The 15,625-nt window shown below is 50.1% G+C and overlaps 1 protein-coding gene across 3 annotated transcripts in view; it reads right to left on the bottom strand.

Moving 5' to 3' along the window:
- The window catches only part of ADAM12 (ADAM metallopeptidase domain 12), a 351,526-nt gene that overhangs the window by 98,463 nt on the left and 237,438 nt on the right, over positions 1-15,625 (bottom strand). For all 3 annotated transcript variants that reach the window (XR_009252729.1, XM_058698080.1, XM_058698079.1), the window contains exon 6: positions 6,914-7,100. Coding sequence is in view for 2 of the 3 variants with exons in the window: in XM_058698080.1 (XP_058554063.1) it covers positions 6,914-7,100 (187 nt within the window). In the remaining variant the exon portion in view is untranslated. The remainder of the gene's footprint in view (positions 1-6,913; positions 7,101-15,625) is intronic.

Consider the following 15,625-nt stretch of genomic DNA (forward strand, 5'->3'; position numbering starts at 1 on the left):
GATATTGCTGCCCGGTTAAAGCTCTCGTGCTCTGGCCATGCTTTCAGACAACGGCACAAATGACCAAGGCATGCTTTGAATCAGCTTTCCAGTCACATAAGCCCGAGGGAAACATCTTTTATAAAACAAATCCCCATCAGTCCGGGATCTTCAAAACAGGATTTTTACAAGAAAAATGTTTGTATCAGAGCAGTGTTCCTGCTCGCCGCCCAGCTGTGCTGATTCATGAATTTAGGTATCCCTCAAGAAATCTGGAAACCTTCTGGAAGAGGGAAAAGCAAAGCACCAGGAAAGGTATCATTTCTCATATTTTTACCACGTTATGAGAAAAGAAGTCAAGCTTCATGACCATGTGTTACAGGCAGGCTTTATGGTGATAGCTGTGGACTCAGACGGGAGAAAAGATTAGCCCCGGCCATACCCACTCGTGTACCCCAAATGCGACAACTTTGGAAGGGGTGAAGATCTGGCCCTTTTCCCTTATCGAGGTGTGAAAGACGCAGAAGTCTCCTTTTCTCCCACGACTCTGCGATTAATCATGAACAGATTCAGCGAATCCTCCAGGAGAAAATACAGCTCTATCACAGAAAAAATGAATTAATCTCCTGTTGAAAAACTCGCAGGAAGGGCCTTGGTTGTTCAGGCACTTACACCTTTCAGACCACGAAGGGGTGAAATGAATGACCAGGGGATTTTTCCAAGTGGCCTTGGATCATCATTTAGAAAATACACAATTCCAGATAATGAAAACAAACACATGAACGCAATTTTCCTGTCTCTGCAGTTTTCAGAGGAGTCCAGATTTTCTCATGAATTCAGAGAATTGCAAGCTCAGAGAGAAGCCTAACCACATAATAATAAAAAGCCATGGGGGAGGGGCCGGCTCATGGCCGCGAACATTCATTCCTCCGTCAGTGGCACACACAGAGAGGCTTAAATTACCTCCGCATGATTTCGACCTATCTGGGACGTCCAGTTTAAAAAAAAAAAAAATCGTATGTAAAAATTTTGATATGCAGAGCAACATTTGAAACTGGTTGCTTGATTGAATTTTCACTGTCGGGGTTATAAACAAAAGCCCTTCCCCAAACAGACAGGAACATAATAAGCCCCTGAACGTGGCCCAACAGTCTCGGTTCCAAGGTGGAGACCGAGGCGTTCTCGGAGTCTTGCTCAAGAGGGAACCAGTTCCTGGGCCTCTTGAAGTTGTCACAGCCAAGTTCCCGGAGACAGAATATCCCCCAACATGCTACAGCAAGAACTTTGGCCCTGGGGACTTAACCCAACCCAAGTCAGAAAAACAAGCTGAGATTAGGGTTTCGATAAACTCTCATCGAACCTCCTTCCCCATAGGGGCCAGACTATTTGTGTATCATTCCTCACCCCACAAGTATTTACTGCAGCTCTGTGTTCGGCGTGATGTTAGGTGCTGGGGATACGGGGACGGACAAACAACCTAAGTTAAAGTGCTCACGAGGCTCACCTCCCAGGAGGGGCCGGGGGATGGGGTGACAATAAAAAGTTAGCAAAAATACAGCTGAGTCTGTGGAAGGTGCTGTTGCCATGAGGTTAAAGATGGGGGCGTGCGACTAAGGCGGCTGCGACCTAAGGAAGAGAAGTAGGTATGTGTGGAGGAACAGTGTTCAGACAGATGGAACAGCAACAGCAGAAGTCCTGAGGCTGGGAGACCAGGCGGTGTTAGAGCAACAGGCAGGACGGCTCCATAGTCTAGAGCGGAGGGAGGGTTGCGGATGAGACGTGCATGGGGTAGGGGCCACGGCAAGGAGGCTGAAGGTGACCTGAGAGCAACAGGGAGCCCCTGCATGTGAGCTTCTAAAAATATCACTCTGGCTGCTGGGAGAACGGATTATTGGACGACGATGGTGGAAGCCAGGAGTCCAGGTGATGGCTGGCGACCGCTGGGACAGCAACCATGGAGATCAGCGAACGGCCTCCAGTTGACTGGGCTAAAACCACCACCAAGAGACAAGGGTGGCAAGATCGGCAAATTAAACAGATCAAAAGTTTGGTGTATCTGCCTCTGAGTAGAGAAGGGTCATCGTTGGCTCGTGCGAGGCTCTTGCCTTGACTCCGAGGTCACTTTGTGAGTATTTTAGAAGCTGAGCCCTGGTTCCCGCTGTGTGAGGTCTTCTCCTGCATCCTGGCAGTGACTTGCGTGGGGGTGAAGCACACGGACAGCGTGGGGGGACAGCCTCCGGGGCCCGGCCAGGACGCGGGCTGCAGAAACGACCAGCCGAAGAGGCGAGAAGCCAGAAGAACGGGCTCAGTCCGGTGAACTGAAGGTTAACGGGACAAGTGGCGTCAAGTCCAAAACGCCAGTGGCACCAGCGAGATCTGTTATGTATTTATCCAGGGTCTTCATCGATTTGGGTCTTAATAGGAATCCACACCTGGAGATTCTGGGGGTTCGGCTCACACTGATGGATGCTCAGGACTCAGGGCCAAAGAAACAACTGTGGAACTGCCTCCATTACCTACCAGCAAGATCTACGAACGAACGACCAAGGGAGGGGTGGATATGCAGATGGTTATGTCAGAGAGGAATTACGTTACGCCCGCTGCAATTAATGAGGTCACGTGGTTCTGGCCACTTCCGGAAACTCCACTATCCTTAGGCTCTGCGGAGGACGGGTAGGATTATTGCCGCTCCTGTCGCCACCGCAACTGTGTCTTCTACTAAACCAATAGGAGAGGCTGTCTAGAAATCAACAGCAGTAGCCCTGGCCCGTTTCCAAATGGCTACTTTTTTCTTTTTCTTTTTTTAATGGGTATTTATTTTTGAGCGAGAGAAAGAGCGTGAGCAGGGGAGGGGCAGAGAGAGAGGGAGACACAGAGTCCGAAGCAGGCTCCAGGCCCTGAGCTGTCAGCACAGAGCCCGACGCGGGGCTCGAACCCACCAACCCCGAGGTCGTGACCTGAGCCGAAGTCGCACGCTCAACCGACGGAGCCACCCGGGCGCCCCCGAATGGCTACGTTTGAGGAAACACGGCAGGGTCTCCCCGACCAGCTCAGCAGCCTGAGCAAACACTATTTGCCAGAGGAACTATCGCCTTTGGCGTCTGACTCATAATTACCCACACTAACGGAGGGGAACCGCAGCACAGATCATCCCCAAAGAGAGGATAATTCAAACACAATTTACATGTGCCTTTGGGCCGTATTATGTGATTTTCCTCCTGTAGCAGATTTACCAAGCCTTCACCCATAGCTTGCTGAGGCCGGTGTTCAAATGAGCTTGCATTCTCGAATGGCTGGTTGATGGGCAGGGAAGGAGGGCGGTGAGTCTACAGGACAGCCGAGCGGCAGGGGCTCCGCGGGTTTGGGGGGCGCGATCTGACTGCGAAGCTGTGAGATGGCCGGCGCCCTGCCAGGAGCAACCTGGGTCCTCACTAAAACCGAATGTAGAGCCTTGTAAAAATGACAAACAATACCTCAGGCTCACAGTATAGCCAGTGCAAACCCTGAGCGCTGATTTATTCCTGCTGCTCCGGGCAGGAAAACGCACGTATCTGCAGAAAAATCTCAGCCTGCAAACCAATCTTTGCAACAGTCGCCAGAAGATGCTGGGCGAAGCCGAGGGCGGTCACCGTAGTGCATACAGGAGAGGAGCAGGCCGCAGTGACATTGATTTTGTGGAGCATAAAATAAGGCGGCTGTAAGTGAGGCAGGTGAGCGGCACGTGCCTCGAATGTGCCCCTTTCGTATTTACCCGAGAGGCCGCCCCAAACCATCGCGCCCGCCGTTCCAGTTCCCAAGGATTCCCCTTCTTTGAAAATGACGTTTTTGTCTCATTTTCATTATGTAGATGGACTTGAAGTCACAGACATTTTCTCTTCCGTGAAAACAGTCGCAGTGACTTCTAGAACAAAACGTTGAGGACGGAGCCTTCGCTTTTCAATTTAAAGGTTCACTTACACCCCAATACGCATTGTTAACAAAACAGCGCTGCTGGTCTGGTTTTCTGCCTTCCTCCTGAAGCCAGAAGGACTGGAGAGTACGGTGCCAATCGCAGGTCGAGAGAGCCCTGAGCTTAAAGAATGAAAATGTGGCTGGCGGGTGGAGACCCAGGTCGTACTTCCGCACGAAATGGCAAACGTACTTGAGTGTCATTGACGCCGTCAGGTTGTAAATCTCGCAGCACGGGTGCCGGGGTCTCAAAGCAAAGCACCTCCAAAGCCAAATGCAAATGTTCTACTTGTTTATGACTGGAAGAGCTACCGAGGCATCACCTCCTCTCTGAGGTCCGGAATGGAAGGCAAGAGTGTCGCAAGAGTGAAAGAAACGTGCCCTGGGGACCAGACTTTGTGACTCCAGCTCTTAAATCTGTCACTCTACCGTGCGGATGGGGGTGTGTGTGTGGAAAAAGCAGGATGAAAACTCCCTGGAACTGCCGTAGGCAGGTGTGTGTAGGGGGGCGGATTTTTCAAGCTTTGCTCCCTGCGGGGGGGACGTTCGGTCTCCATCACTGAGTCTCAGTGTCAAGGTGGGCCACAGTCCCAGACAGGGGTTCTTACCCTTCTGTGTGATGCGCAAGAGAAGGAAGAAGAGTGGCAAGCACCTGTCATAGAAAATCTTGTGAGCAGGGGCTCCCGGGAGGCTCAGTCGGTTAAGCGTCTGACTTCAGCCTAGGTCATGATCTCGCTGTTCCCGAGTTCGAGCCCCATGTCGGGCTCTGTGCTGACAGCTCAGAGCCTGGAGCCTGCTTTGGATTCTGGGTCTCCCTCTCTCTCTCTCCCCCTCCCCTGCTCATGCTCTGTCTCTCTTTGTCTCAAAAATAAATAAAAACATTTAAAAAAATTAAAAAAATAAACATTAAAAGAAAGAAAATCTTGTAAGCATATTAAAATTTTTTTTTAATGTTTGTTTACTTTTGAGAGAGAGACAGAGAGAGAGAGAGGTGCAGAGAGAGAGGGAGACACAGAATCCGAAGCAGGCTCTGGGCTCTACACTGTTAGCACAGAGCCCAACTTGAGGCTCGAACCCACGAACTGTGAGATCATGATCTGAGCCAAAGTCAGATGCTTCACCAACTGAGCCACCACAGAGCCCCTAAAATCTCGTAAGCATATTAAGAAATAGAGGATGTTAGGGTCATACAGGCAGAAGACCAGGATGGAGAGAATCAACGACATCAAAATGAAGGCGAGGGGAACACTCTCTAGTCACAGCTGCGAGGGATATTTTACGAAGGAGAAGAAATCGTTTAGGATAATGTTTACTGGTGGAACTCAGACAAATGACTAGGAATGAACGAAGGAGAATGATATGTATGGAATGTTGAATGTTAAGCAGTGTAACATTCAAAGTCAGGAAAGACAAAATGTGCTGTCTGTTAAGTGGGACCCTGAAGAACATGTCCCTGGGCCATCTAATTATCACACATTTGACATCATATTTATGAATTCCTGATTTCTTGTCAAAAGAGGAACAGGAAAGCCAGAGATGAAAAATCAGGAAGTTGTTGACAACTGCCTATCTGGTTGTACTCATTGAAAGGCAGGGCCCCCAGCCAAATGTGGCTACCCTCCTCCTTTTTTTTTAATTTTTTTTTATTTTAATTTTTTTTTCAACGTTTTTATTTATTTTTGGGACAGAGAGAGACAGAGCATGAACGGGGGAGGGGCAGAGAGAGAGAGGGAGACACAGAATCGGAAACAGGCTCCAGGCTCTGAGCCATCAGCCCAGAGCCTGATGCGGGGCTCGAACTCACGGACCGCGAGATCGTGACCTGGCTGAAGTCGGACACTTAACCGACTGCGCCACCCAGGCGCCCCACCCTCCTCCTTTTTTAAGAGAGTTCGCGGGGTGCTGGGTGGCTCAGTCAGTTAAGCATCTGACTTCAGCTCAGGTCATGATCTCGTGGTTCACGAGTTTGAGCCCCGCGTCGGGCTCTGTGCTGATGGCTCAGAGCCTGGAGCCTGGTTCGGATGCTGTGTCTCCCTCTCTCTCTCTGCCCCTTCCCTACTCACACTCTGTCTCTCTCAAAAAATAAACATTAAAAAAAAATGACACCCCAGTAAAAAATGAATAAATGTGTGCATGTTTAAAAAAAAAAAAAAAAGAGTGTCCGCTCTGGCCTGTGGGGCCCACATAATGCTGGACGTAAAAGGGTCAGGCAGTCATTTGGGGTGGAGGTTTCGTGGTATTGCACCACGGGCTGTTAAGGCCTCTGTGTTTCTGTCCACTTAGTGGGGAGGGAGGTTAGCGGCCCAGACTCCATCAGGCAACGACTCTTTCCACTTCTGTAGCAGAAGGAGAGACCTTTGATGAGCAGGCCCAGGAGCAGGTGGCCAGAAAACACAGAGAGCTTAGACGGTCTTGGGAAGGAAGGCCAGGCATTGGCATCACGGACCGGGCTAAGCAAGGCTCCTCAGCAGCCCTACGTGGCCAGGAGTCTGCTCACCTCTGCACGGGCACGCAGGCAAAGACCGGGAATGGTATGCAAATCACAATGAAGACCCTATTTGTAAACAGACTGGTGGATGAAGAAACCTCCTAATTGTCTTTCTCCCGTAGCAGCAGAACTGCTGGCCAAGGGCAGGTGAGGGCCTGTTCTCGCCTTGTTTATGGAGGCGGGTGCAACGGTGGGGGTGCGACCATGGGTCCGGGTCCCTGTAGGTTCAGACACGTAACGAAGGGTGATTTTGTCGGCCTCTGAGCCCGACTTTATCATCGGTTAATGACGCCGAGACTGACATTTGCAAAACAACGATGGAGGTTTCAGCATCTGGGTTCGCTCTGCACAGGTGATGGCAACCGCTCCAGATAAAGCGGGTAACTCCATCCCGCAGACACAACACCCAGACAGCAAAATTCCTCCAGATGCCCTCGCCCTGGGTGCCCCGAGCTGGAGTCCCCATGCCCCCAGGAGCACGGCCTTGGTTTCCCCTACCCTTCTTGCCCACGTCTGGGAGGGTGGCGGGAGCCTGGTCTCTGCAGCCGGGGCAGACGTGCCGTGATGTGATCCGCAGGACCCCCAGGTGCCTCTCAGGTTCTCCACCGGGAAGAGCTTGTATTCATTGGTTTCATTTTTCATTGGTTCCAAGAGATACGTGTTATTTTCAAATGTGATAAGTCCCCTGTTGAGAAAGAAAGAAGGAAAAAAAGTATATAATTTTTAAAGGTAGCTTCTTGTTTATGGCCAAGGCCCTGTTCTTAACAAGGGAAGGAATGGCAGGAGAAAGGCCAATTTATTTATATCCTCGGGTTTTAAGGCCATTTCTGTGCAACATGTTTGCATGGATTTTCTTCTTGCAAATGTTTTGAAAACAATCTGGGAAATTTTTTTGTTTCAAATATTTCATGGTAAAGAATAGACTACATTTAGCCGCTATTTTTTTTTTTAATTTCAATTTACAATTTTTTTTTTTTTTTTTTTTTTTTTTTTTTACTGGCAAAAAGAGTTGAGAGAAACGACGTTTCCTCTGCCTTGGACAATAACTCTATCTGAATTAGCAGGTGTGATTCAGGAGGGAAATCTTTTTCTTTAAAGGCAAATTCCTGCATGTGAATTTTTCAGTCTGGTCCACTACGTTTCCTAAATATTTGAAAGGATTCTGATGTAAGGTTGAGCACCCACTTCTACTTATTTGTGGGAGACGTGTCAACAAAGGAAGCAGTGTAAGGGCACAAAGCATTAGGACTGCTTCCTGAAGGCTGAGGTCTGTGACTTGGCTAAAGGTGGATCTCTCTTTATAGGAGAGAGGACTGCTGGGAAACATCCTGGGCCTGAGGTTGACAAGGCGGCCTCAGGGGTCTGGCAGTCTGGGCGTAAGGTCCGGCTCTGCTACTTACTAATAGTGTGAACTTGACCTCTTTGACCTTGGTTTCCTTACCTGGCAAATGGGATAGTAATACCTATTTCTCTGGGCTGCTATGTCATCTAATGGAAACTTTTAGTCCTGTGGAAGCCATAGATCAGTGCTTAAATGGTAGCTGTCCTCTTTGTTATTAACAAGGGCAGGGCCGTGGTTTAGGCTTCTTTCTATTAACGTGTTAGTCCAAAGACTGACAATTTCCGGAAGGTCCTGTGCTTTGATAACACATTTGCCCACATACTGGCCATCCATGACTCCCTGATAGGAGATATAGCATTAATATGATAAATACACTTCTACGAATGACAGTAACTCCTTAGTTACTGAAGTAACTTCAATACTTCAATACAAAGGAACTTTGAAGTAACTTTTCGATCTGGGAATAAAGGTATGGATTCTTTTTAAAAACAGACAACTTTGTTACACATTCTCTGCCTTGCAGAGAGAGAAGGTGGCATCATGCCAGGGACCACGATGCGCGTCTGCCCTTCTGGAGCACGACAGAGCCGAGGCAATGTTCCGCTTTCCAGAAATGAGCAGCGCTAGCCTAAGGCGGTCAGCTTCCTTCAGGCGTTAGGGGAACACTGCCCTACATGATGGTTTCTGTTTCTCTCTTTTCCAGTGTGGGACGATAAAGTAATTTAAAAGGCTCTTCTTGGTGTTGAAAGAAGGATTTTCTTTGGAGAAATGGCAATTTGAGTAATAGTAAATTGGCAGCTTTAAGACTCTTCCCACGCAATAATGGAAGCTTCTAGAGACTTCCATTATTTAGCAAGGTAACCACAACCTCTCCGCTAGAGAAATGCCTAACACGTCATGTGAGATTTATCGCATTGTAAACAGACACGTCTGACAGAGTGAGCCTTAACCTTTTTGGAGACCTGAGCCCTTTTATACCCTTCTCACAAAAATTCACATAGGCACATGTCTACGATATTTTGCAGGTCACGTCCGAAGATTCAGGACTATGGATGAGGTCCACAGGCTCAGGTTTCAGGCAGTAGTTCTAACACACAGTTCACACTGCCTCAACTCAAGGATCCGAGTTTGCCTCAGTGCTGAAAAAAGAGTTGAAAACGCGCATTGCTCCATTCCTCTTCTCCAGAAAACCTGAGCCTGTTTCCACAAGAGGGACCTTAGAACATGTTCCTATGTCATTCATTACTGCTTATTTCGGCTCTTCGTTCGTGCTGTGCTTCTCGTTTCAAAATTTTAGCACGTGCGCTGTTAAAGCAAGGGCCATCTTATGCTTATTGATGGCCCATTTATGGGTGAATAGTCACTCTTCGAGTTGAATAGAATGACAGTATTTCAGTACTCACATGGGATGGAAGGAAGAGGTCTGAATGAGTCACATACTTATGTTGAACACAACTGGTGAACAAATACACTCTACTCAGTTCATTATTATTCAACTGGTTTACTCCACCAGTCCAATGGAATGAAGTTATGGGCAGTGGGAAAGAGCAAGGTCATGTCTGGATGCTTGTGCCCCAATTAATGTCTTCATGTGTCTCCAGTGGACCGCACAGATAAGACTTTGGCCATCCTCTCTGTTGGGGCGGCTTGTATCTCTTCTTAAAAAGTTCTTCGTGAAACAAAACTTAGGTTTTGAAGTTTGGAACGGGTAATGGGGGATTTTTGTTTGTTAAAGTTGATTTTAAAGAGCCTAAATTAAGACAGAGTACTTAAAAAAAAATAGGCCAAGGGAATGCGGAAAACAAACACACTTGAAGGGAAAGCATAGATTTGCTGAAATACTGACTTTCTTGCCCCAAAACAAAGATGAGCCCAACATTTCACTTCATACACCAACGTCTTCCATTCTGCATTAGATTTAAATGAGCTGAACCCTCACAGTAAAACATGTCACCAAGTTCTGATCACGAGGAACAAATTACTGAAAAAGTTTTTCTACTTTATGGAAACATTTTAGAAATTGTCTACTTAGTCATAAAACCGTTCTCATATCTCCTTTTATCTTTTAAGTCATCCAAGGGCCAGATGTTGAGAAACTAGCGTGAAGGCTTTCCCTTTGCTCCAAACAACTCGCAGCCCGTAATGCAGCTTGATTAAATAACTGCTTTGGGCTGTCTTGAGTATAATTAAGCATTTAGCCCTAGAGGTTGCTGGAAACAACAGTGGACACAAAACTCAAGGATTCAGGGTTTCTGACATGTAAAATTTTGATGTTCTCACAGCCCTTGCTGGCCCCGAGCTAGATAAGCGAGTGTAATTTAAGCTGAATGTCATAGATATTTAGTTGTAAACTTGGAGCTCGAAGTATCTCGGAGTATGGAATTTAAATCCAGCAGAGTCTGAAATTGGGGCTTTTTTCCCCGGCCAGAGTCGGGGCAGGAAAATGAAGACCGTGGGTACCTTTTCCAGGGAAAGACAGGAGGATCCTGGACCGGCCTCCAGGGTGGGGAGCGAGGCCGAGTTCTTGGGCAGTGAGTCGAGTATATGAACGGAGGAAAGCGGAAGAGAAAGGCATGGTTGGGGGGTGATGAGGGCCACCTGATGGCACTCTGCCTGGGCTGTGCTCATTGCCTTGACCACCCAATGGATCTGCACCCGGCTGTATCTCTGGCCCTGATCTTGACTGTCAAGGACACGCAGGTGGCTGGAGGCAGAGCTGGGACCCGTGGGCCCAAGCCCTGCGCCTCTCAACCCTCACGCCTTCTTGCTTCCCTCCAGCGCTGTTGTGAGAGGGAGGTGGGGCCTCTCGTGAGAAGCACGAGAAGGAAAAAGAGCCAGAGAAATGGAGTGGCTGCTTTGAATATAGGCAGCCTTCCTTAAAAGTTTAAAATCGTGGTGTTTTTCCTTCAACGGCAACAAAGAGGAATCTATTAAAATTTTAAATTGACTTTGTTAGCTCTCAAAGTGAAAACTCAGGAGGCCTATATTTCCTCCAGATAAGTTTTTGTTTTTCTCAAAATTCAGTTTTTAATCTCCAAAGCAGTGGCGCATCAGGCAATAACACGGCCCCCTGCTGTGGTTCTTAGTATGATCTTTCTTACGACTCCCGGGCAAGTCGGAGAGTGGCGCATGGATTTTGACTACCTGTAATAAGGCAACGATTAGAATGTGTGAATTTTCCGGACCCGGTTCCATGTTCAACTGCTAATTGAATTTTCGTGGCAAAAAAAAGACTTCTGGTCTCAATATCAGGCTGTCAGTCATAAGTTAGAACTGCGGTTGGCATGAAATCTAATTTCAGTCCTTTCCTGGGGGAGCCCATGGGTAAAAGTAATATCCCACCTCACGCACGCTGGATACAGCGATCGCAGCGATGTTACCGAACACGCAAGCCCCGTTGGGCTTATTTCCAACGAGTAATTTCCATGAGAACGACTCATGTACAATCAAAACAAATAGACAGTGCCCCCTACTGCATGCAAAGCCCAGGCTAGCTAAGGTAGAACACACAAGGATATCTCACCCATGGTTCCCGTTTCAAATGTAATTCACGTCCGGGTTTGGGAGGCATGACAGAAGAGGTAAAATGTTAAACTATTATAAAAGATTTTAATAACAGTTGTGACTGGCACATCAGTAATAATAATAGCAGCTTACGATTTATGAAGAGACCACCCCGTGAGTCAGGCTCCTTTCTAAAAACAACAGCTTTATCGAGAAATGATTCACATACCATTAAGGTCACTCTTTTACACCATGCAACTCGATGACTTTTAGTACGTTCAGTGAGTTGTGCAAACATCACCATTGATTCTAGAATGTTTTCATCACCCCCCAAAAAACTATATACCCATCAACAGTCACTCCTTATGCTCTCCCGCCCCATGAGCCAGGCTTTTGAATCCCTCTGTTTTCTCTAATATTTAGAGCAATCTTTTTAGAGCAGGTATCATGAGCCCCTTTCACTAAGAGGAAGCCAATGATAAGAGTCCAAGGTCACTGTAGTGGGTTGAATAGTGTTGCCCAAAAAAGATATGTCTAAGTTCCAACAAAGGTACCTAGGAATGGAACCCTTGGAAAAAGGGTCTTTTCGGGTGTGATTTGATCTCAAGGTGAGCTCATCCTGGATTCATGGTGGGCCCTAAATTCAATGACACGTGCCTTTAGAGAAAAAGGAGAAGACAGGGACATGGCGGGGAGGCTACATCAAGGTGGAGGCAGAAACCAGAGTGACACAAGCCAGGAAACGCCAAGGGTTGCCAGGAGCCGCCAGGAGCCAGGAGGGACCCACGGTGGATCCTCCCTCCAACACTGCTGACTCCTTGACTTCAGACTTCCGGCCTCAAGGACTGTGACAGAAGAAATCTCTGTCGCTCTAAGCCCCCAAGTTCGGGGTCTCTCGTCATGGCAGCCAGGCAACTCACCCAGTCACACAGCTGGTCAGCGGCACAGCCGGGAAGCCCCAGGTGGACGTGGCTCCCAAACCCATCCCTCGTCCTTGGCCACACGGGGTGACCGGCCTTCTCGCCTCAGTCACCAAGGACTCGCGCCGGGGAGGCCACAGCGGAGCTCGAGGGCAAAGGCCGCCCACGGGATGGGTGGTCAGCCCGGTGCTGACAGAGGGAGGGGTCACAAATGGCCTGTGTGAAACACGGGGCCTTGAGGGGAGTCTGGGAGGATGGGGAGGGCTTGGAGGGCAGGTGAGCGGCCTCGAAGGAGCAAGAGTCAAGGAGAGAGGAAGGTCAGAGAGCGCAGGCGAACACTGAGGACACGGGAGGGCAGGTGCAGACGCACGGTGGGGGCCGCGGAAGGAAGGCGGGACCCACGATGCAGGCTTTGTCCTCTGCCTCCATCCTTCCCCCTGGCTTTGGCCTTGGCTGCACCACGGCCTCGTCACGTACCGGTCCGCGCCCTCCGTGCGCACTACAGTGTGCCTCTAATACAGCTCCGGCCTCCTGCCCGCCAGGACTCTGCTCTTGCTGCGTGTCCCCTCTTTCCTCTGCCTGCCCTGCCCCCACCCCACGACGCTCTCTTAGATTCTGCAGTGTAACCATTGGCGGCCACCCCTCTGACCTGCTGGGATGCCGGCTGCTTTAAGGCCCGGGCCATGTCCCGTTCCTCAGCGTCCCCACCCGAAGGCCTGTCACGGTTCCCGTGGCTGCCCTTGGCTGCAGTGACCTTCCGGGCTGACGCTTACCCCTCACGGCCCAGCCCAGCCAGACCTTCAGGATCGCCCGGCATGCCGGTCCCTTCCGTGGTTTCCCCTGCGGTTTTGTGGATGCCCCGCCTCACAGCCCTCGCTGCGCGGCGTGCAAATGTCATCTGGCTGCTTTCCACGCCCAGGGAGTATCTTCCTCGTTTGTTTTGGTTTTCCTGGCCCAGCGCGGGGACTGCCATGACCAGTGGGCGACCAGTACGTGAGCCGGTGAGCAGCGGGCGTGTGCGGGAACCCTGGCACAAGCGCGGGAGGGGCGAGTGGGCCGCGGGGAGCCGCGTGGCTTTGCGTGCAGCGGGGTGGCAGGACTCGCGTCAGGCTCAAGCCGCGTTTTTGAAACACGACCTTCTGGAATGTGCAAGATGGCTGTGAAGGAAAGGGCGGAGGCAGGAAGCATGGGTGGGAGGCACCGAAAGATTTTTGGAGCAAGGGTTGATCCAGGGTGGGGACGGGGAAATGGGAACAGGAGACACTTTATGCGGAAGCGTGCGGGGGCCGTGAGCACGATGGGGGGGGTCATCAAAGGTCACCGGGGGCCAAGTTGAGGCGCCAGAGGCGGGCTGGACCTTTCATGGAAAAGAGGCAGGAGGGGAGCCCAACCGGGAACGGAGGAGTTTGGATTTGGAGGTTTTGGAGTTTCGAGGCAGAGTGGAGCAGGGGAGAGCCCACACTTGACCTTGGGTGACCTTCGGGAGGGACACCGGCGCCGCCCTGCAGAGGGAGCGGAGGAGCTGTGACCCCAGCACTGGCTGCCACAGATGATCCTGCAGGACTGAGGACTCAATGTCCCCAGGGGAGGAGGAAGGCAGGGACACGGAGAGCCCTGGTCTGCAACGGTAGGCGTGGCCATGGGGCGGAGGGCAGGCCGTGGAGGCCAGCCCCTAGAAGAAGAGTGAGCAGAGGGTCCCAGTGCAGGGCTCAGGGCCGGGTTGGCTTCACCTCCACTCCCTGACAATTTCTCCGTTAACATGGCCTACTGCGCTCCAGAGATTTTTAAAACAATTTTGGACAGGCTAGGACTAAGTGTCACCGACCACTTGATGGCTTGGGGAGAGCACGTTTATGCCACCAAAGGTGACTGGACACCTACAACAGGGCAGGTTCTAGGTTGAGCCCAGGGCCCTGCCTGCCTGGAACTCACGGTCCAGCAGACCGGAAAGTAAAGGCAAGATCATCTCCGCGCACCTGACTTCCTGGCCCGTTAGACCATTTCGCCGCAGGCCATTTAGGTTGAGCCGTGAGGTCTGTAAAAAGCCACATCTGCCCAGGTGAGTGACCAGAGTCAAGCGACGAGGCGCCGGGAAGGGCGGTGAGCACATGGGACCGGACGGGGTAGAGGCCGTGGCTCATTCCCAGGCTGCCTCGCTCCCTCCGTCTGCGTTTCCTCCTGAGATTCCTTTCCCTTCTCACCTCCTCAGCTGAGATTTCCGCTTCCTTTCTTCAAATGGGTCAATTCAACTTGTTTGTTGAGTTGCAAATAATAAAATAACGATTCCTCCATTAAAGCAGAGGGTTTGTTTTTGTTTTTGTTTTTTACAGTGTCTGTCTTTGCCTTAAATTGCAAATACTTACTTTCGTTAGAATGGTTATTTCTGATTCCGTGGATCACTACATGGTCAGTGCTGCCCTTTGAAAACTAAGTTGACTTACTATCTTTCGATAGCATGTGGCAAGAAGTATTTCTGCATTTCGTGCTATATTTGATTTCATTATATAAAATCTAGTGTGACGATTTTATATCACACGGTTTAAAGGAACACAACGATGTGTGTGTTTATTGGGGGTAACACATAGACTTGCATCTGAATATTTTTATGGAATTGAATTTTTGAAAGCATTTTGTACTGTCTCCCCCACTGACGGCCAGTGCTAAGAGCTTCAGGTGCTACAAGCAACGTATCAGAAATGTTCCCCATCCTGAAGGTCCTTACAAGGTATGCAAACGTATAGCGAGATATACCAGTCAACTATCAACGGAGTGAGGAAGGATGGACGCTTTAACACACAGATGTGAGCAGATATTTATAAAGTGTGGGCTCGCCCCTGCTCCACTCTCCCTCAAAACTCCAAAATGTCCAAATCCAAACTCCTGGGTCCCCGGGTGGGCTCTGGGGTCGGGGCGGGGCTTCGTGAAGGAGGCATCATTTGACTTGGTGAACCTTCCAGAGCCAAATGGGAGGTGGGGAGAGAAGCACGTCCGACGCAGAGGGGCAACCAGGGATAAAGACGGCAAGATGTGTGAGGCATGTTTTGGAAACAGCTAGAAACCAGTGCGGCTGGGAAGGGGGAGCTTCCTCACGGTAGAGGACGACGGGGCTGCAAAAGAAGATCGGCTCCAAACTGTGCAAAAGGCTTAGCAGGACTAATATGGAACGAGGGGTTAGCCAGACTTGGGACTGAGGTGGTTTTGCTGGACGCAGCCGAGCGACCCCGGGACCCCACTTCTGCATCTGTCACCTGAGGAGTGTGACACCCACTGGCTCTGGTGAGCGTGGCACGAAGAATGCAGAGCCCTGCATAAATGCAGGAGATGCCTCCCTCCCTCTCTCCCTCTCTCTCTCAACAGAAGCTGGTTGGAGGAAAGCGGGGACAGTGTCGTTTGCTGTGGGATCGGCAGCTCCCAGCCGGGGCGTCAGGACGGGGCCCCAGGTGA

Source organism: Neofelis nebulosa, chromosome 13 (assembly GCF_028018385.1).
Source record: "Neofelis nebulosa isolate mNeoNeb1 chromosome 13, mNeoNeb1.pri, whole genome shotgun sequence".
NCBI classification, from domain to species: domain Eukaryota; kingdom Metazoa; phylum Chordata; class Mammalia; order Carnivora; family Felidae; genus Neofelis; species Neofelis nebulosa.